Here is a 21,779-nt window from a genome sequence, read left to right as displayed (position 1 = left end):
TTGCTCACAAGTATGTTGAGGTAAGTGTTTATATAATGTGTGTGTGAGGTGACACACACACACATTATATATATATATATATATATATATATATATATATATATATATATATATATATATATATATATATATATATATATATATAGTGTGTGTGTGTGTGTAAATCATGAAAATTAACACGTGATGAAAAATATGAGTGTCAGACCACGAAGGAAGAACTGAAACAGGAATTTCCTTAAGTACTTTCGTATTTAATAATACATCTTCAGAAGGGTGACCCTTCTGAAGATGAAGCAAATAAATGCTTCACCCACGTACTACAAATACAAATAATCGCCAACAGAACCTCAACACCTAACCTAACCTATGCCTATATACAATACAATACAATACAATTTTATTTAGGTAAGGTACATACATACAATAAATATTTACAAGGATTGTTTACTTAGGTATAGCTAGTACATACAATGCCTAAAGCCACTATTACGCAAAGCGTTTCGGGCATAAATTTCGGGTTTCGGGCATAAATATATGCACAATATACTAAAAGCCGGCCTGAAGGAAGCTGGACTCGGGTGAAAGAGAGCTGTAACGATCTCTGGAACCCGTAGGTGCGGGACCGGGACGTCCACCGTCCAAGGGGTCGTGCGGCCCAGGGAGGCTGGGGTCGTTCATACCCTTGATGAGGTGGTTCTTCTCCGGCCCCGACCACGGCGGTCTCCGGGTTTGGTGTCCCTGTGCCTTTTTTCACCAACTTCGAAGTCAACCCCGGAGCTTTCAGTTCCTGCGACGGCGCTGGAACCAATCGTATTGGCGTTTGCCTTTACATTGAAGGCATTCGGCGCCGTGGAGAGGGGGGACCTGCTGCATGGGTAACAGATTCTCCTCCATATCAACCTACCCTAACTTTGCGCCCTGGAGAGGCCACTCCAGACCGACAACCAGAGCACAACTTCATAGTCTCCTGTGACTGATGGATGCCTACTACTACTACTACTACTACTAAAATTAATTTATATTTGAGAAAATTCCTGTTTTGAATGAACAGCATGTTAAAATTTACGAATGCTACTTTGGGGGTCGACTGCTGGATGGAATGGGCTTGGTCTGAGGACGGGTTGTCTGAGGACGAGTTGGTAAATGCTTTAACCTTTAACCACTTGCTTCAAATACAAATAATCACCAACAAAACCTAAATACCTAACTATACATACGCAACTATACATAAACCTTTAATATAACATGTCAACTTATATATGATAACAAACCTTTTTTAATACACAGTACTTTAAAACTGCTGAATGCGTCATGGGGGGGGGGGGTGACGGCCGCAGCTTTAATGAGCCTGGCATGATGACGGGCTGCGCAGTGGACAGAACCGAAGTGAACCTCAGTACACGTGTCCAGAACTGCACGTGAGGTAAAACAAAACGTTGACAGGTGAGACCCACTATACACAGGTGTCTAGGGCAGCATATAGGCAGACACCCAGTTGACAGGTGGGAATCTCTACATGAGTCCAGGACAGTGAGAGATAAATTTAGATATAATTTATCGTCAAAATGTAACGATGCGCTGACGAGGCTACTTAGATAAGATACTGGTGATAGTGTCTGTGTAAACTGGTCTTACTAAACTCATCATTAGCTGTGGAGGCTGAGCTCTCCCCCCCTTCCCCCCCCTCGCCTAACATCAATGGCTAAGTTATATTGGCATTTGAATTTGTTTAAGTAATTTGCCTCGACTGCCTCTTCCTCCGGGACATACCTCACGCTAAGGAATTTTTAAAACAAATATATGAAATTGTGAAATTGTTCCAGGAATACAATATCCCTTATGGACTGCATCTCCACGTCTAATGAGGCTGTTGAGATGTAGTCATTAGACGTTGAGAAGCAAGTACCACACACACACACTCAGACCTAAACAAAGCACTCAGGAGAGTGTGAAAGACTTGGTGTAAATTAGTTACCTATATTTCACAAATACACAAGTGTGGGGTTTTTACCCTATGATATTGTATCTGTGAGAAGACATTACCATTACTTATTACTATTATCAATATTATATAACCAATGTAACAATTTCGTTTGAATTCGTTATGAATTAAGAAGACTTAATGATAAGATTAGAGAAAGTTAGCTTTCTATGTACATACACACCAGTTAATTGATGACTGGCAGGCGGGACCAATGAGCCGAAGCTCAACCGCTCCCTTCCCCCTCCGCCCTCCCTCAGGAAAGCAGGACTAGGCTAGTACACTGTGAAGACAGGACACCAAGAGCTTAGATCTCACCCCGTAACTACACTTAGGTAATTACACACATACAGAAATAAATATATATATATATATATATATATATATATATATATATATATATATATATATATATATATATATATATATATATATATATATATATATATATATATATATATATATATATATATATATATGTGCCTAAGCCATACAATTTAATTACAATATTGTAATTACTGCTATTAACTTATATCATGGGAGCCAGTCGGCCGAGCGGACAGCGGAACACTGAAGCCCCGAAATCATCTCAAGAAAACCTCAAGAAGATGGTTGTTATGAATTTGACTTCAATGTACCTATTAATAATCCTCAAATTATGCTACAATGCACCTGTTGATAATCCTCATATTTTACTACAATGTACCTATTATTTTCTTCAAATTTTCTTACAATGTACCTGTTAATATTCTTCAAATTTTCTTACAATGTACCTGTTAATATTCTTCAAATTTTGCTACAAATGACCTACTTAAAATCGTCTGTTAGATTAAGGACCTGCCGTAACACTATGCGTGTTAGTGGCTTTGTAAGAATGTAAAAACATCAATGTTATGTACTCTCATGAGCCTAATGCACCTTCTTGTATGTATATAAATACAAAAATAAATAGTAGATATAATAGAGGAAACATAGATTGGTAAGAAAGGCGGGGTCCAAGATCTAATAGCTCGATTCTGCAGACACAAATAGTAAAAAAATACACACACACACACATTAAAAAATATGTATATATATTTGTTATTATCTGTATGCCTTTAAAATTAATTCAATGTTGTTATTGTTTCGAATTCATATAATTGAAAAATTACCATGATCAGTAGCCAAATTTAAAAACCAGGAATTTATTATGTACAAAATAAATAACACGACAAATACACAAGTTCACCGAGCATATTCCAACCATGCATGTCTTCCTAATGACTCAGGGGGCACACTATAAAGGAATATCAACACAACATATGAGAGGCATTATTTACAAGTGTACGTCATGCAGTTGATGACTCCAGACCTGCCGCAAGGTATGAGTTGATGACCCCAGACCTGCCGCAAGGTATGAGTTGATGACTCCAGACCTGCCGCAAGGTATGAGTTGATGACTCCAGACCTGCCGCAAGGTATGAGTTGATGACTCCAGACCTGCCGCAAGGTATGAGTTGATGACTCCAGACCTGCCACAAGGAATGAGTTGATGACTCCAGACCTGCCGCAAGGAATGAGTTGATGACTCCAGACCTGCCACAAGGAATGAGTTAATGACTCCAGACCTGCCGCAAGGTATGAGTTGATGACTCCAGACCTGCCGCAAGGTATGAGTTGATGACTCCAGACCTGCCACAAGGAATGAGTTGATGACTCCAGACCTGCCGCAAGGAATGAGTTGACTCCAGACCTGCCACAAGGAATGAGTTGATGACTCCAGACCTGCTACAAGGAATGAGTTGATGACTCCTGACCTGCCGCTTTGAAAACTCCGATTGTTTTGAATGGCAGGCTTCTTGCATTAAAGCAATTTCCGGGTGTTAAGTACTGACTTCAACCCACGGGGCAGGTAATAGGATGCATAATAAATGAGCTAAATCGAAATCCTACGAACAATATAGGAACTGACTGAGAATGTGATCTCTTGAACAGTGTATATAGTTTCTGAATAATATTTTTTTTATGAGGGCAATATTGGGCAAGAAGAGCGTAAAACGAGGCTGGAGTCACCATTTCAGATAGTCTTAATTACTTCAGATTTTGAACACAAACTTTCACTGAGTTACGATCAGTGACCGTCAGTCAATACTTAAATTATATATATGTTTCTATTGCATAGCTTTGGTCTCGATTGGAATTTTGCAATCCGATCATATATGAATTCACGTTAAGTTTTATGGATAGTATAAGCAAATTAGCCACACATGCATACGCTGGTATGAATATAAAGAACTTATATATGTTTGGTTAAGTTTGCTATACATGGTGGAAGCTTAAAGCTACGTGCGTATTATTATTATAGCCGCTGCATTACAATGAATTATGAAAGATTTCATTGGTGGAGTTTAGCGTGGAGTAGAGCGCGGGCGGCGAGTGCAGTGTCAGGTATGGAAAGTCAGCAGTGGATATATATGTGTGGAATGTGGCAGTACCACATCTTAGGCCTCACTCTTACGGTTTATGACACATTTTGAGTCTCTCTGAATATATATGTCTAAGGTTAACATGTTGCCAGTCTGAGTGGAACCTTAGAAATTTACAACTTTTACGTTTTAATAGCAAAACGCAGCTTTTTATACATTCCTTCGGAGTATATCTATGGGATTAAGTCTTCAGACCCTTTGACTCGTTCATTCTAACTCAAACCTCGATCAATTTGCCTAATAGCGGTATATAATCGGCAAATGTGAGCAATACCCGAAACGTAAGGTTGAAATTGACAGATGTTGTAAGTTTCTATTTCTGTGTTTGGATACCCGCTCCCTGGCGCCGCACATGACTGCTGGCAGCTGATCAGGAGGCACCAGGGAGACGTGGGTGAGCTATTTTCAGATCTTTTCCGCGTCCTAGTTCGCAGCTGACGGTTTATCACCCCTGGCCATTACGCCAGGCGGGTTGGGCATGGGTCAGTGACTGGGTGGGGATGGGATATGGTGCGGGATATTGGGTAGGAGGTGTGGTGGCGGCGGCGTAATAAGGAGGGACTCTTGGGCCTGCCTGGGGGATGCCACCACCTCGGACGGTCCCGTTTTCTCTGATAAAATGTAAATAAAGTTGGAAATATTTGAAATCGAATCCCCCGCAGGTAGAGGAAGGGGCTGTCGTGTTTTACCTCCCTTCTTCCCGGTGGATATGGCGTGTGAGGTGGAGACTGGGGCGGTGTCTCGCTTGAGGAGTGAGGTGAACAGCTTGTGGAGGAAGGCAGTGCGAGGGGAGACCATGGTATACGGGGGTGACAGTGTGGGCGTTCACCGCACTAAATGGACTTGCCAGGCCTCGGGCACCCTATCTGCCTTTGATCTAGGCTTCGACGACAACCCTAGCCAAGTTACGAAAGGTAGATTGCACAATTTGCAGGATGAGGTGGGTGCCCTGGAGGCTAGAGTGACACAGGTGGTGCAAGCTTCATGTGACAGTTGTGAGCTGGTGAGTGTGCCAAGGATTCAAGAAATTGAGTTGTTAATCAGCCAGGTGGCACTGATTAAGAGGTTGTTTAAGCACATGCAAGAAGAAGGGAAGAAGGCATATAATAATCTGGAACAGGAGGAAGCCGAGCTTGAGAAGGATGTTGTTGCACTGAGAAGTGTTCTCAGTCAAGAATTTGGATCAGTTGCAAAAGAAAAAAGAAAAAGTGAAAGAACATTAAAAAGTAAAGTTAGCAATAGTTTTGACATTAGCAGCCATACAACACCTAAGAAAGAAATTGAAAGAAGTGACCTGTTTGAAACTAACTCTGACCAAATTGAACAAATAAAAAACCCAGTCATTCCTTATTTTAAATACACCTGGGAGGAGAAAGACCATTTTCAGTTTGTTAAAGTATATAAGAGATATAGGTCGAGTCAAAGACGCTTGGAAGAATGGAAGAGAATTTTTCCTTATAAAACTGAGGCAGATATATTGGAACATGCTTCTGGGTATGGAAGTTATTTAGAGAAAAGAGAAAATGTGAAATATCAGTTGTTGGAATGGAGAAACGAAAGAGAGAGAGTCAAGAAACATTCTCAGGAAGATGCTCTGAAGGAAAAAGAAGAAACTGAAAAGAAAAGATTACTTGCAAAAAATGCTAAAGAAGAAAAATTAAAGCGAGAACAGGAAATGAGATTTGAGAAACTTGGTAAATGGCAAAAAATAAAAAAGGAACAAGAATCTATGACTCAAAAGGCCGAAGAATGTTTAGAGAAACCTGGAGGAAAGAAGAATTTTACCAAAGCCTGTTCGCAAAAGAGTGGATGCTTTACCAATGAAGAAAGGCAGATTATTGCTGTACAACTTGAGGTGTACCATAAGAAAAAACAGCAGCAGGCAAAGGAAAAAATTAGGGAAAAACAGGAAGGAGAAAAGTTAAAAGCACAGCTGTATAGTGAAAGTCACAGAAGGGAATTTAGGAGGAGAGATGAACAATATATAAAGAATAAAAAAGAATTGAAAGAATTGCAAATCAAGGTAAAAGAAGAGCAAAAGAAGAGACTTGATAAAATTAAATCAAGTGTGCAAATCAATGTAGACAAAAGTAGAAGTCATCTTTATCAACCAACGTTAAGTCACACAATTTACCGAGTGTCCCCACGTGTGGAGGCGAGTTCTATCATCAGCCTTGCTAACATACCACGATTAGCAACCCCCAAGTGGAGGAAAGAAACTTGAAAGAAGAAAAATAATTATGGATACATTATTACACGATACTAAACAAAATGTAGATATTTCATGAAAAATTCAGTCCTTAGGTTTACTTAAATAATGAAGTGCTGTACATATATATATATATAATGACTGAACTTATTAAATTTAAAGTTGTATATTGTATATTAGTGTGTACTGCAGTATAAAAAATTGCATGCCCAGGCTTTGCAAGAAAATTCTATACCAAATTAAATACATGAACACTTGTTTTACTACATATTTGTGGTTAAAATGACACAGCCTCCATATGTGCTGTGGAGAGTGTAGGTATGTATCAGCATACTGTGTATATATTAAATTGTATTTAGGATATACAGTACTATATGTTTACTTAGGAATTCATAAACATGATTTTGTAATTATTAGTGATTTTTACTTAAATTGATGAGGATAATTTTTACCGTTCTTTTCTCTATCTAATTCAGCTTTCTCCTTCCAAGCTGAACAGGTTGCATATAAAGTCTTGCAGCTGCAGTCATGTATACATCAAAAGGTGGTATAGAGGTTGCAGACATACCTAGTAAGTACAGTACAGTACAGTATTATTGTTTCCTGTAAGATGTTATGTAATCAGATTTTTTTTTAATGCAATTTTATTTGGCTTATACATTAATTTATAGTTATTAGAATTGGCAATAAAATCTGTAAGTCATTCACTAAGGAAAGTAAAAGAAATAAGGAGAGCATGACACTTTAAATGGTCTTTGTTTCCTTTTTTTCCTCTATTTCTGCTCCTCCAATTTACTTTACTAATTTATGTGTACATGCTTTAAGAACACACATTTTCTCCTTGCCCTCTTCAGGCTCTTTTTAAGTATTAAGTGCACTAAAAACTTGGCCTTCTTACAAATCAGGAATTATTTATGGAATAGCAGGTGATGAGCCTCTAAAATTCATGTGTGTTTCCTGGAGCATTGTTCACTGTTAGTCATGAACGATTTAACTACTGTACTCTTAATTTAATTGTTGCTCCAGTGAGCTAGTATATAAGCAACCCGTGCTTATCCTGTGAGTGTTAATGCAAAAGGATTACAAAGAGCACAAAATGTCAATATCAGAGTCAATGGAGGTTGTTTTACAATTAATTTACACACTGTATTTAATTATATTGATAGTAACAATACCTTTTGTACAGTAACTGCTATATATAACAATATAACACATTGGAGGCAAGTCATTTTGGAAATATTTAACAATTTCAATATTGGATATTGAATTGTAATAGAAGTGTTGGTGTTAACAATAAAATTATTAGCTATTTTTTCCTATTTCATCTCTTTATGGGTGATGAGTTGTAAAATCCTCTCATATTACAAACAGCTGCACAATGGAGCTCTTTACCCCAAATTGTATTCACAATTACATTCTTGCTTAGGATAGAAGCTCTTGCTGTCTTCAACATTCTTTAATGTAGAGGATACCATTCATGGATAAAAGTAATTTTCCTTGGTTTCTTACCATCAGTATTCTATTCTACTCCAATTAATAAAGTAAAAGCTGCATTACATATTCATCGACATGTTTAATGATGCTTTTTTTTTGTTAAACTCCTGAAAAGTTTTCACACATATTTCAGTTGTTGAAATTCATTCCCATGTCTCTGCACATTTTGTTCAAAATTGAAAGGTTCTAGATTGGATGAAAACATTTGGATATGCTCTCTTTCACCTGATGGATCTGTTTGCAAAGGAGTAAATAGATATCCAGGAGTTAGGCAACTGTTGGGGTTTGTATCCTGGGGAATGTCAGTCATTGGCCTAAGGGGACCTTGGTAAGCCTAACAGGCTTCCTGTCCCAACACTGGGGGAAACCATATGTTATCAATATTTGTATTTAATTACAGTATCGCAACAGTCCTTGTTTAATTTTTTCAGCTTTGACGAAACATGATATCCGTGATAAGGTATGGTCCTTCATTGAGGACCAAGATCTAGCAACTTTTCCACGACCTGTCAGCAACCGCATTCCAAACTTTAAGGTAAGATGGGCAACAATTTAATTTGTCCTTGACATTCTTTTTATCCTGTGTAATATTTATTTTGCATTATTGTTGATTAGATAAAGATAATTCATATATTATTTTGCATTGAGACATTGGTGTTGTGTTGTGATAGAAATATATAAATTCAGAATGTAGAACAGTAATGTAAATGTTTTAAATATACTTATAATTGCATATCCCTTTTTTCTGCCAATTGATGTAAATATAGCACCTCATGAATATCTAACTAACTTCACATTCATATTTGACAAAATTATCTTCTTTTGTAGCTAATTTTGTTTGCTGTTTACAGTTTCTAATTTGAAATCTTGACAATGAAATGACTAGGTATTTTCCCTGTATAGTATTTAGTGAGGCTACTGGTTTCATAACATCATAGGGTTTCAAAGTTTGGGGACAATGATATTTTGGGTATGTTTGTCCTTTGGGGCTGCCCCTTTCACTTTGATGGCAGTGGTAGTTGAACCACTGCTTTTCTGGGGGGAGCCCCGTCGGCTCCCCGGAGCTATCCAGGTTGAATGGATATGTATATCTTTCTGGCATCAGTCAATGCATGGAGTTCTTGCCTACCGGGGACCACGAGCCAGAACCTGGTCCCCTCTAGAGAGGCACGAGGAGCAATGGCCTATAGAGACACCCCCCGCCCCCCTGTGGTTGGGAGCATTCCATGTCTGCCATTGACCGGGACAGGCACCCAGAAAGATAGGTGCCCCAAAACAAACCCCTATTCAGGTAAAAGTATTGCGACCTAAAGCCGAACAGGTGGACAGAACTCTCCAAATGAAAATTAGCAAACTAGCATGACGTCATGATGTCGCTGCTGTCTGTGCAACCCCCCTCCCTCCCTGGGAGTGGGAAGGGGGAGCCCGAGACCCATCTACCGGCGACCCAACCTACAGTTCTTGGCTGATGGAAGTCTGGTGCAGTCGTGCCTCTGGCTCCGGTTTTTGTTTCAGTTCTGTGCCTTGTGATGTGGGCTGTCTCTACAGGTGGTGCATGAGCCAGGAGATGTATTCCATGGTACTCAGGCTGCATGCGCCTAGGGTTCCCTTCCCTAGGTGCCCTGTAAGTACTGCCCTTGGGGCTTGGGGTCTCCTTCCACAAGTCACCTCGGGATCTACCTCCACTGTGCCATTTACTGCTCGGTACTTGGCCGCCCTTGGGGTCAGCTGGGGTTTTTCTTACCCTTGTTTGTCTCTGGGTAGGGGTAGTTTTCGTCACTGGTAGGGGCACGGGGTACTGCACAGCTAGTTTTCACCTATGACAGCGGCCTCAGATTTTTCTTGCGAGGCCGAGGCTTTGGAGGACGACTCTGCCCCGGGTCCTGGTGTGGAGGTTCCCGGGGTTGGGGAAAGGCTGACTTGGGACCTTGGGCCCCATTGGACCCCCACCTGGGTTTTCCTACCCTCCGAGCGATCTAACGTTTAGGGAGCATAACCAAGCATATTTCGCTTCCGAAATTATCTCATCTCAAGATAAACTCAAGAAGCAAATATTGCGGCAGCCAGAAAAATGATAGGATGGATTACAAGAACTTTCAAATCCAGGGAACTCATCACAATGGTTGTACTCTTCAAGTCACTTGTGTTGTCCCGTCTTGAGTACTGCTCAGTACTCACTTCCCCCTTCAGAGCAGGAGAGATTGCTGAAATAGAGGGAATACAGAGAACATATACGGCACGCATAGACGAGATAAAACATCTAAATTATTGGGATCGTCTCAAAGCTCTCCAAATGTACTCTCTAGAAAGGAGACGAGAGAGATGCCAAATAATATACACATGGAAAGTACTGGAGGGTCAAGTCCCAAATCTACACAGTAAAATAACAACGTACTGGAGTGAACGATATGGAAGAAAATGCAAGATTGAACCAGTGAAGAGCAGAGGTGTCATAGGCACAATCAGAGAACACTGTATAAACATCAGAGGTCCGCGGTTGTTCAACGTCCTCCCAGCGACTATAAGAAATATTGCCGGAACAACCGTGGACATCTTCAAGAGAAAACTGGACTGTTTTCTAAGAGAAGTTCCTGATCAGCCGGGTTGTGGTGGTTATGTGGGCCTGCGGGCCGCTCCAAGCAACAGCCTGGTGACCAAACTCTCACAAGTCGAGCCTGGCCTCGGGCCGGACTTGGGGAGTAGAAGAACTCCCAGAACCCCATCAAGCAGGTATCAAGCAGGAGCAGGGCTTACTGTTACAAGGATTGGGGTTTTCTTTTACTCCCTCTCTGTACGAGTTGGATTTGGTGTTGGCTCCTCCCCGGGTTCGGGTCCGTCGGTTCCATTTTTCCGGAGGTTTTCGGCTTCCCGCGTCTCGCCTTCTGAGGTATGGGCGGCCATTGCGACTTACCCCCTGCGTGACCCGGATTATGCCTCTATAATGGATCCGTCTTCTTTCAGGTTTGGATCTTCGCCTCCATACTGGGTTTGTTATGAGGGTTCAGAGTTGTCCTGGATAATGGACTGCCTTGTGTTGTCTTTGGGTGCTCAGAGTACTTTCTGCTGTACCAGTACGCTTAAGTGGCATGAGGCGTTAACGGTGGTCCAGGTTTACCCGGAGGACGAATTTGAGCACCTCAATGTGTGTTTAGTTCATCTCTGTCTTTCAGGGGGACGTTGGCATGATTTAGCTTTATGTGCAGGTTCCCTCCCTTTCGGCTGCACTTGTGGCTGAGGACTTGCGCGCTCGTGGCCTGCTGGCTTCTGTCCTGCGATTCTTTTCCCCTCTTGGATCTGTCTTTGGATTAGCTTGAGGAGGATGTGGAAGCGCTTGGGGCTGTTCCTGGGTGTGCGGGTTGGCCTCAGCGGCGCGTTCATCGTCTGCTGCTGCTGAAGCTGTTTGCGCCGATCCTGTGGGATGTGGTGTCACATTTTTTCGCTTCGCGTCTGGCGTGTCGGCAAGTGGTGCTCGCTTCCTTGTTGGAATCTGTTTTGGCCCTGGTTCTTACGTTTTCGTTGTCTTTTTGTCCCTTGCTGTTTGCAGTCTGCAGTTGGGCAGTTTCTGCAGGCAGCCGGTGGCTGAGCGGACAGAACACTGGATGCGTGATCCTGTGGTCCCGGGTTCAATCCCGGGTGCCGGCGAAAAACTGTGGGCAGAGTTTCTTTCACCCTGATGCCCCTGTTACCTAGCAGTAAATAGGTACCTGGGAGTTAGTCAGTTGTCATGGGCTGCTTCCTGGGGGTAGAGGCCTGGTCGAGGACTGGGCCGCGGGGAAACTAAAGCCCCGAAATCTTCTCAAGATAACCTCAAGAGAAGAAGATAGCCTTTTCTAGTTGTTGTCTGATGTCGGACTTGTTGGTCCTTTGGGGCTCTTCGGGGGGGGGGGTCCTGCCGAAGGGGTCATGCTTGGACTCGGGGTTCCTTTTGTCATTGTAGGCCACTGGTGCCAGCTTCTGGGCTGGCGCCGCCTTTGGACCCGACTTCGTCTGGTCGGCACGGTGATTGCTCTGTGCGTAGACGGGTTTTCGCAAGAGGCGTCGGCCCTTTAGCAGTTTGCCTCATTGACGGGGTGATGTGGAAGGGTCGGGGGGGCTCGCGCTGTTCGCTCAAACCTGGTCTGACGATTTGTGGGATTTTCGGGTTGTTTCCGATGGCCTGCGGTGGTGATGGGTGGCACCCTTCCCCGACTGCGAGGCTGTCAGGGTCAATGCCTTTCGGCAGGACTGGTTGAGGTGGGGTTACCTGTGCCTCTTTCACCCAGTTCAGCTGTTGCTCCAGGTCCTGGCTCGCTTGGAGACTTCCCAGGGGAGAGTAGTCCCCTTGGCCCCTTGGTGGCCGGCCCAGCCCTGGTTTCAGGCACTGCTTGCTCCGTGTCCGAACCCAGGGGTTTTCCCGCGGCTCCGCCTTTTTCGGCAGATTGGTCCGGTTCGTTACGTAGCTGGTTCGATCTTCTCCTTGAGTCTTCGGGTCTGGTATTTCTGACTCGGGATCTATCACCATCTGTATGGGGATCAGGTGGCATCGTTAATGGTGTCCCACCTGCGTGCTTCGTCTCGTCGGCTGTATGAAGTTTCCTGGCGGTCCTTCCGTATTTTTTTTTTTTTTTCTCTTCGTAGGGTTACTTTACTTTCTGTTAAGGTTGTCCTTTCTCTTGTGGCTGTTTCAGGACCGTCATCTTTTGCTGAATACTGTTGCCTCGTATCGTGCAGCACTGGCAGAGCAGCTGCAGCTTGCTTTTGGCCTCAATGTCATTTCTGCATCATTTCGCAAGCCGTCTTGGGCGTTGTTTCACCTTTGGCCTGTTTGTGCACCGCTTGAGCCGTCCTGGTCGTTGGACAGGGTGCTCTCTTATCTCTCTTCCCCCTCAGTTTGTAGTGGCCCCTTTGGTTCCATATTGTTTCTCCAAGGCTCTTTTCCCGTTGGCATTGGCCTCTGGGGTCAGGTTAGAGAGCTTCATGTTCTCCTCCGGCGCAGAGGTCTGGGTTGTTGATATTTGGTTGGTCAGGCCAGGGGTACATCATGTGTTGTGTTCGGTTGCTGCTCTCTGCCGTTATTTGCATGCCACGACTTCTGTCTCTGGGACGCGATTTGGATTGATCCAGTTTCCCTTCTTCCCTATTCCAGGGTTCGAGCCTCCCAGGTCATCCGCAGGGTTATTCGGTCTAGCCAGCTTGTGGTCTATTTCCGTGCCTACGATGTTCGTAAATTTGCTGCTCTTGCTGCCGTCTTCGGTAACATGTCTTAGGCTGACATTCGGGCACAGGGTTTTTGGCGGTCAAACGGGGTCCTGGCTGTGCACTACCTAGTCAATGTGCCTGGGCCTAGTTGGGCCTGTGTCGCCTTGGTCGGCGGATGCAGCCAGTTGTCTCGACTTTGCGTTGAGGAGTGAGTGCCGACTGTCTCCTGGGTAAGTCCCTTTTGTTTTACATCTTTTGCTATGTAGCTCTGGAAGCCAAAAGGGCTCTCTAAAGAAAACCAGCATTGAATGTAATGAAACACCATTTTCTGGGTGAGACCCAGAGGCTCCCCGGCAACCCTCCCTCCCTCCGGTCCGTGGTTTTTCGAGTGTTTTTGACATCCAACTTCAGAACTGGGGTGTGGGTAGCCAGCGTGAGGGGTCTGGGGCTCTTCCTTCCCCCTCCCGGGGAGGGGGTAGCTGCACAGACGGCAGCGCGGCACATGGTGACGTCATGCTCGTCTGCTCGTTTGTCTTGGGGAGTTCTGTCCACTCGTTTGACTTTCAGTAGTAGTTTTAACCAGATTTGGGGGTTTGTTTTGGGATGCTTACCTTTCTGGGTGCCTGACCCAGTTGATGGCAGACATAGAATGCTCCAAATTACAAGAGCAGTTCTATAGGCCATTGCTCCTTGTGCCTCTCTGAGGGGGCCAGGTTCTGGCTTGTGGTCCCCCAGTAGGCCTAAGAACTCCATTCACAGTGACTGATGCCAAAGTCTAATATATCCATATCAGCCTGGATAAGCTGCAGGGAGCCAAAGAGGTTCCACCCAGAAAATGACGTTTGATTACATCCAACTTTTTTTTTTTTTACACTGAAGATTGGGTTTGAAGTTTTTTGAACATTGTATGGTTCACTTTTCTTCATAAAGGACTGTTGGTTGGCTTGTTATAATTATACTAGCATTAGTTTCGATACAAAATATAGTATATTTGCAGGGTGCTGGTGAGGCTGGTCATCGAGTTTGTGATCTTCCATGTTTCACTTCTGCTCATACTATAAAAGTGAATCCAGATAAACCTCAGGAAGAAGTGAGGTTCCTAACTCTAGAGGTAAGTGTTTCATTTACAGACTTATTTCTTTTGAACTTTGATTTTAGGACAGATTGGAGAAAATTTTTGCATTCCCTGACATCATGTAGCATACAGTGCTGGTTTTGGATAATGTTTTCCCATTAGTACTGTACTAGTAGTGAAGTAGGTTATTTTTCTTGAATATAATGACAATCACTTACTTTAAAGTCTTGAAAGTGCTTCAACACTTTCTTCAAGTTTAAAATGCATATACCTGGACATATGTTGTGTAGCTATAATGTATTGAAATAACATAAATTTAACTTTAAATATATTTAAAATGTACACTTTGTCAACATGCAATTTGTTACTATTATTGGTTTAATTTGTCACCTGATGTTGGCTAACCAAAAAAATATATGGAAACTTAAGGTAATTGATGATTAGGATTGTACTAGAGATAAAAATTATATCCTGGAGTGGGTAATGAAAATAGACTTAAATGGTGGTGACAGATCTAGTGTCAGGGAGAGAGATCCTAGAGTACATAGCCTGACTGACTGAAAATATGACATGACAAAATATCTACTACCCATATGTTACATATGTAATTACCAGACAGTTCTTCAATGTGCACATTATCAAAATATTTAAGATTTTAATTTTACTGTATATTTTGTATTGTTTCAAGGCTGGGAAAGTGCTGCTTGTCCCCACTCCACGATTACGAAGTGGCCTTTTTAACCGTATGGATGGAAATTCCTCTGAAAACAAAGAAAATCTCCGAGTTATGGCCCAAACGGAAGGAATGAAGAAACACTCCAAGCCTGTGGGTCTTGATATGGGCATTAAGGTTGATCTCATTGTTATTGGGTCAGTGGCGGTATCTCGCACAGGTAAAACATACTACAGTAACCTACAGTGTTGTGTTTGCAAGATATTGTTGTATTATACAGTACATGCATGCAAATACATGGCGTAATGCAGCTATTTTCTTAATATTAGTGTTGATGTTAGGCTTAATTTAAAAAATTCTGGAAATAGTTGGCATTTCCAGGTCCTGTGCCATACAACACTATGAATGAAAGCATATGAGAAAGGTATAGTACTATGAATTGCAATGAAATTAAGGAATAGAAGGGAAATAAATGAAGAACTATTTTTACAGTTGAGTACTGTATCCAGTTTAATAAAAATAGAGGTGTGTATTAAATATACGTATGCATTGACTATATGTAAATATGGGATATCAGAGGGAACTAATGAAATATGCAAATATAAACACCTAAGAAACTACAGAAATATTCTAAATACAAGTAAATATCACTCTAAAAATCACAAAGTTTTCCACCCAAAACTGCAAAACTTCACTCAACAAGAAGGAATGTTTTAACAGACATCCCAACATTTCATACCAAAGGAACCAAGTGAATAAAATTAAAATAAACATTATGAATACAGCAACACCCATACATACCAGGAAGATTTTTTAGTGAGAGAGGAAATAATGACAAGAAATTTCATAACCTATCATCATCTTGGTCACATGCTGGATTGAATTATGGATTATTGAATTCAGTCAAAATACATTTGTTGACCAGACCACACACTAGAAGGTGAAGGGACGACGACGTTTCGGTCCGTCCTGGACCATTCTCAAGTCGATTGTGCAACGTCCTGGACCATTCTCAAGTCGATTGTGCAACGTCCTGGACCATTCTCAAGTCGATTGTGCAATACTTGAGAATGGTCCAGAACGGACCGAAACGTCGTCGTCCCTTCACCTTCTAGTGTGTGGTCTGGTCAACTTACTTTAGCCACGTTATTGTGACTCATCGCCTGCAAAATACATTATCTTGTATTTTAATGAATATTAAAAAAAATTATTATTGTATATTAATTATGTTTAAGGCTCCTTATATTATGTGGTAGTTTAAAGTCAGACTGTAGTTAAATTTTAGTTTTTGTGAGAACTGTACATGTTTATAGTATGGTTTTGTAAGGTGACTGACGTATTTAAAGATTGCTTATTTAGTTTTGGGGTTTATTCTAGGAAGAAGAATTGGCAAAGGTGAAGGCTTTGCTGACTTAGAGTATGCCATGATGAGAGCAGTGAAGGCAGTGGATGATGATACTCCTATTGTCACCACTGTTCATGATTGTCAGGTATGGTTCTAAATTTAGTATAACTCAAGTCTCCTTTTAGTAATTTCTCTCTCATAATCAGGAATTTCTCTGCTTATGTTTCCATCCTGGCTGTTGTGTTGTTGAGGTAGCGGTGGAGGTAAAACAACAGGATGATCAAGACAATATAAAAGTAATGCAGTCAGAGGGGCAATGATATTAGTAATGTGAAATGTGTGCAATAACATTTAGGAGTGCAGGCTGCAGAGGCAGAGACTGTGTTGTGAAACTGTCTGGTAAGATGAGACAGGAGAAGTGATCTATGTTGGCATTAAGGTATAAGTAAGCTAGTGAGTTACATGACATCTACAATTATTATTATTAGCAGCAAAGTTGCTGAGGGTTTTTTCACTGACTGGAAATCAGGATGCTAGACAACGCAGAATGGCCTGGACAGCATTTAGGTGAGGTGGGCAGCTTTCAGAGATGCCGTCTACTCTATTGCCCTTGAGCACCATGGACCAGCAACCTGCAGAAACCAGGCCTGGTTCATCGAAAACAACAAGATACAGGTATTGCAATAAAATGATCACCTGTTTCGTGCACGTCAGAACAATCCTACATCATAAGGGGGGAAAAAAAAGATGCCTTTGCCAGTACTCAAAGAATGGTGCAAAGGAAACTGTGAGATGCAGGTTTAGCAAGAAGGCAGATGAAATTCAAGGTTACACACAGTGTCATGACACCAAGCATTTCTATGATGCTCTGAAGGCTATAAATGTACAACAGACCTGGCTCTGCTTCTATCTTCAGTGCAGATGGGACTCGCTCAACTGCTGACAAAGAATAAGCAGATCTTGGTCAGATCGGTTGAACACTTTGATCAGGTCATTAACCGTCCTGCCTCAATTAACTATGAGGCCATTGCCTGCCTACCTCAAATGGAGATCAATCAGGACCTTAATAAACTTCCCACAAGTAGTAGTAATCAGGTAGACCATCAAGCAGCTTTTCTGTGGCAAAGCATTAGGATCAGATGCAATCCCTACTGAAGTGTACAAAACAGGAGGCCCAGCCAGGATGCATAAACTGACAAAGCTCTTCCAGTCTATATGCAATGAAGGGAAGGTCACACAACAGTTAAAAGATGCCAGCATAGTTCACATCCACAATAGGAAAGGCAACTGTCGGTCTTGTGATAGTCACCGGGGTATTTCACTCCTTACACACTGAAATCACAATAGCGTGGTGCATCAAATGAACAAATCCACAAGTGGATTTGTTCATTTGATGCATCACGCTAGTGTGATTTCTGTGTAATGAAGTAAGGGCAAAGAGGTAGAACGGCCTATTGACATAGCTGGAGTGCATGGGGGAATTGTGTGAAATTCTGGTTTGTGTCTTAGAGAGGCTGCAGGATCCAAGTAAGTTCAGTAGAACTTCTGGTTGCAATTCTTTTACCATGTCATGGCTCGTATTCTGCTCAACTGTCTTCTTCAACTCCTTGAGCAGGGTATCCTCCCAGAAAGCCAACACGGCTTCTGTTCAGAACGCGAAACTGTCAATATGATAATTGCTGCTTACCGGCTCCAAGAAAAATGTCAACAGCAACATAGTGACCTCTTTGTGACTTTCGTCTACCTGACCATGGCCTTCAATACTGTCAGCAGAGATGGCTTGTGGAAAATAATGCAGAAGTTTGGCTGTCCTGGCAAATTCACTGCGATTGTCTAGCGGTTCCACGATGGCATGATGGCGAAAGTACTGGATGATGTAGACGAGTCAAAAGACATCCCAGTGACGAAAGGTGTGAAGCAGGGCTGCTTTCTTGCCCCAACATTGTTCAGCATGGTATTCTCGGCCATGCTCACTGATGCCATCCGTGATTGCGAGGATGGAATACCCATCAGATACAGGACTAACGGTGGACTGTTCAACCTCAGGCTCCTCCAGGCAGTTACAAAGGTAAAGGTGAAGGAAACTGTCATATGAGACTTCCTGTTCATCTCTATATCAGGTGGCAGGACAAAATCCCAGACACTAAGGTCCTGAAAGGGGCTGGTATTCGCAGCATCTACACCCTCCTACAGAAAACGCAAGCCAGATGGGCAGGCCACATTGTCAGAATGCCTGACAGCCAATTGCCTAAACAGGAGCTGTATGGAGAATTGTGCCAGGGCACGTGTTCTGTTGGGGAAAGAAGAAATGATTCAAGGACTGTCTCAAGGTGACCCTCAAAGACCTGGACATAACACCAATACTTGGGAGTCGCTTGCTGGGTACCGTCCAACTTTGAAGAGCAAAGTCACTACAGGGGCCCATGTGGCAGAAAATAGATGGACTGCAGAGGCAACCTCAATCTCTGCAGTAGCACCCTCCCACAAATGTACCTTCCCCAAGTGTGGGCGAGCCTTCCGGACCCAGATTGGTCTCATCCTCCATCATATGACACACAGCCACCGACCTTCGACCTGATATATTGAAGTCATGGTCATCTTCTCATCCGAAGGACGAACATCACCACATTTATTATAGGCTTTTAATTTATAATGTAAAGTAGCTGATAATAGACAATTACACAGTATATTGATATCTGTGCAGATATTTTACCAAATATTTTATTGTAGATTTACTAATTATTCTTATGAAGATACTATAACCACTGATATATATATATACTGTATTCAGAACTGGCACTATTGACTTGATGCAGATTCCATCCTGCAGTCTCACTGTGACTGCCTAAGCCAGTTTCCCATGTTTACATAAAACACTTGAAAAAGATTGGCACAAAAAGGTAAAATATTTTGAATCATCAGACATTCTTTTATAACAAAAATGTAACCACTGATGACACTAATAACTTTTTTTTTTTAATTTTATTAATGTTATTTTATATGTTTCTTAGGTATTTGATGAACTTCCTGACCGTCTGTTTGGTCCTCACGATGTTCCAATTGATTTCATTGTTACTCCATGCGAAGTGATCCAAGTTAATCACAATCTACCAAAGCCAGAAGGCATCTACTGGCATCTTCTAACGCCAGAGAAATTTCGACAAGTTCCCATCCTGAGGGTCCTGCGTGAACAGGAGTGCGAGTATGTACATAATGCTGTGTTTGGTTAACCCCGTAGAAATATCTTATAGTTTTTTAACTTGACAAGTTTCTGTGTGATATCTCTAGAGAGCCTTATTGTACAATACTGGTGTGAAACCGTCAGTGCCTATATGGTTATAATAATAAGGTTCCTTTTATTATTGGGCACTGTAGCCCATTGGTAACCATTATTGTTATATGGTTATAACTGTAAAGTATTCTTGGTTGTGAGAACATATTTTATTTTATTTTAATGGGCAGCAGACATGGCCAGAATGTTAATATCTGTGAGGCAACCAGTACCACCACCTCACCACCTATATGCCCACCATCATTGCCCACCCATCACTGCCCTTGCAGTGATGGTGTGCAGATGGAGTTTTTTCAGAATGTAAGAAAAATACAAAAATAAATTAATATTATTTTCTTGGTGGAGGCGCTCTGAAAGGTTACGTGGCGCCTGTGTCTGGCGCCTGTCAATGTTCAGTGCTCAACTTTGCTGACGCTTTCTGTGTTGTTCTTGAATGTTTCACTGATTGTTTATCACTTGCTTCTCTTTATTTACAAGAATATGTATGTTGAATAACTTGATAACTCACATAACACATGATAATGTTTCAATTGATGATTGGTTTACCTGGTATACTCCATAACAACCAGTATAGAGTAGTGAAAAGAATATGAACATAATATTCAATGATGTTGGGCTCTGGGCAATGACATATGGCCTAATTGGCACCATTGTTCATATTCTTTTCACTATGGTTGTGATAGACTATACCAGGTAAACCAATCGTCCACTAAAAGAATTGTTATGTGAATTACATGATCTATCAAGTTATTCAACACACATACTATTGTAAATAAAGAGAAACAAGTGATAAACAATCAGTGAAACATCCAAGGACAACACAGAAAGTGTCAGCAGAGTCGGGCACCAGACACCGCCACCACACACCCTTCCAGAGTCCCTCCACCCAGTGAAACGATAAATATTCACTTATTTTTGGGTTTTTCTTACATGTTGCATACAAATTTATAATTCCATATTGAAAAATTATTTGTTGGAAATTCTTTTATTATTTTCGTTGAGGCGGGTATTTATGATCATTTTTCTATAGTCGCAGTCGAAGGGTTAATTTAAAAGTCTAATAAAGTTTTAAGAAAGAATTCACTTTCACCCAATGTAAAAATATGAGTTTGTCTTGCTTATCTGTTGGAATGAGACAGTTTTCTTTTATGTGTAAATATATATCACAATATCGAATGGAGAATATTTTTATTCAGCTTTTCAACCTTTACTTTTTAACTACTCGCAAAAAGTACTTTGTTAGATCATTTTTAAGTTTGCAAGACATGGGTTTGGATTTTACTTATCCTAAGATTTGTTATTTAATTTTTATTTACAAATCTCTCTACTGGAGATAGACAATCAAAACATCTGGAGTAGTAACTAGTATATAATAATAATAATAACTATATACATGCTGAAAAATATCTCGCTAATTTTTGTTTATTCAGTGCAGGAAAAGATGTGACTTTAGCAAATGGAGTAGACCTTCCTTCTGTTGAAGAACTGAGAGCTAGTAGTCGTGGGCGCAGTGGTGGTCGAGGGGTCCGTGGAGCACGTGTTGGTGGCAGAGGTAGAGGAGCTGGTCGAGCAAGGGGCAGATATATATCAGAAAGTGAAGACAAAGGACAAAAAAATATTCAGGTGAGAGAATTATTAATGTAAACAAAGTTTTGTTTAGGCAATATCGGGTTGTAAACATGATCTGAGAAAGAGAGACTTTCGAATCTTATTTGTGATTTCTGTAACCACATTGATAGTGAGTGTAGGTTGGTAAATAGGTTGGCATCCCAGCACGAGCTGAATAATTCAGATTTGAATTTGTGCATGGTCTTTGTAGCCCAGATGGGTATTAGGGAGAGGAGACACTCCTAAATCCCTGTGAAATGTTCAAAGTTAATTTTGACAAAAGAGGCGATTCATAAATAGTGATGTACATAACACTCATCCTGCAACTACACTTAGGTAATTACTTGACAGTGTTGCCAAGTTTTTCATAACTTACTGTATGAGTATGTTGCTAAATCATTTACAACATGAATGAGCTTATTGCCAGATGATTCATAACTATGACAAAATCACTGATGC

General features: G+C 41.5%; 2 protein-coding genes across 10 annotated transcripts in view; both read left to right on the top strand.

Moving 5' to 3' along the window:
* The first annotated feature begins 4,778 nt into the window (after window positions 1-4,778).
* The window catches only part of lost (methenyltetrahydrofolate synthase domain-containing protein lost), a 28,420-nt gene continuing 11,419 nt past the window's right edge, over window positions 4,779-21,779 (top strand). For 2 of the 9 annotated variants that reach the window (XM_069324918.1, XM_045743912.2), the window contains exons 1-8: window positions 4,779-4,840; window positions 7,155-7,226; window positions 8,581-8,684; window positions 14,325-14,438; window positions 15,091-15,295; window positions 16,453-16,565; window positions 19,432-19,622; window positions 21,143-21,335. In XM_069324918.1, the coding sequence (XP_069181019.1) occupies window positions 7,184-7,226; window positions 8,581-8,684; window positions 14,325-14,438; window positions 15,091-15,295; window positions 16,453-16,565; window positions 19,432-19,622; window positions 21,143-21,335 (963 nt within the window). In that variant the 5' untranslated portion in view covers window positions 4,779-4,840; window positions 7,155-7,183. Of the gene's footprint in view, window positions 4,841-5,258; window positions 5,361-5,388; window positions 5,450-6,819; window positions 6,974-7,131; window positions 7,227-8,580; window positions 8,685-14,324; window positions 14,439-15,090; window positions 15,296-16,452; window positions 16,566-19,431; window positions 19,623-21,142; window positions 21,336-21,779 lie in introns of those variants that run through there. The other 7 variants (XM_045743917.2, XM_045743911.2, XM_069324916.1 and 4 more) reach the window with 6 other exon arrangements.
* On the top strand, window positions 5,026-6,670 carry LOC123759148 (coiled-coil domain-containing protein 112). Its single transcript, XM_045744020.2, has one exon. It carries the CDS (start codon window positions 5,156-5,158, stop codon window positions 6,668-6,670), a length of 1,515 nt encoding a protein of 504 aa, XP_045599976.2. The 5' UTR covers window positions 5,026-5,155.

The sequence above is a fragment of the Procambarus clarkii genome, chromosome 15, assembly GCF_040958095.1.
Source record: "Procambarus clarkii isolate CNS0578487 chromosome 15, FALCON_Pclarkii_2.0, whole genome shotgun sequence".
NCBI lineage: Eukaryota > Metazoa > Arthropoda > Malacostraca > Decapoda > Cambaridae > Procambarus > Procambarus clarkii.
This window is presented reverse-complemented; position numbering and strand designations above follow the sequence as displayed.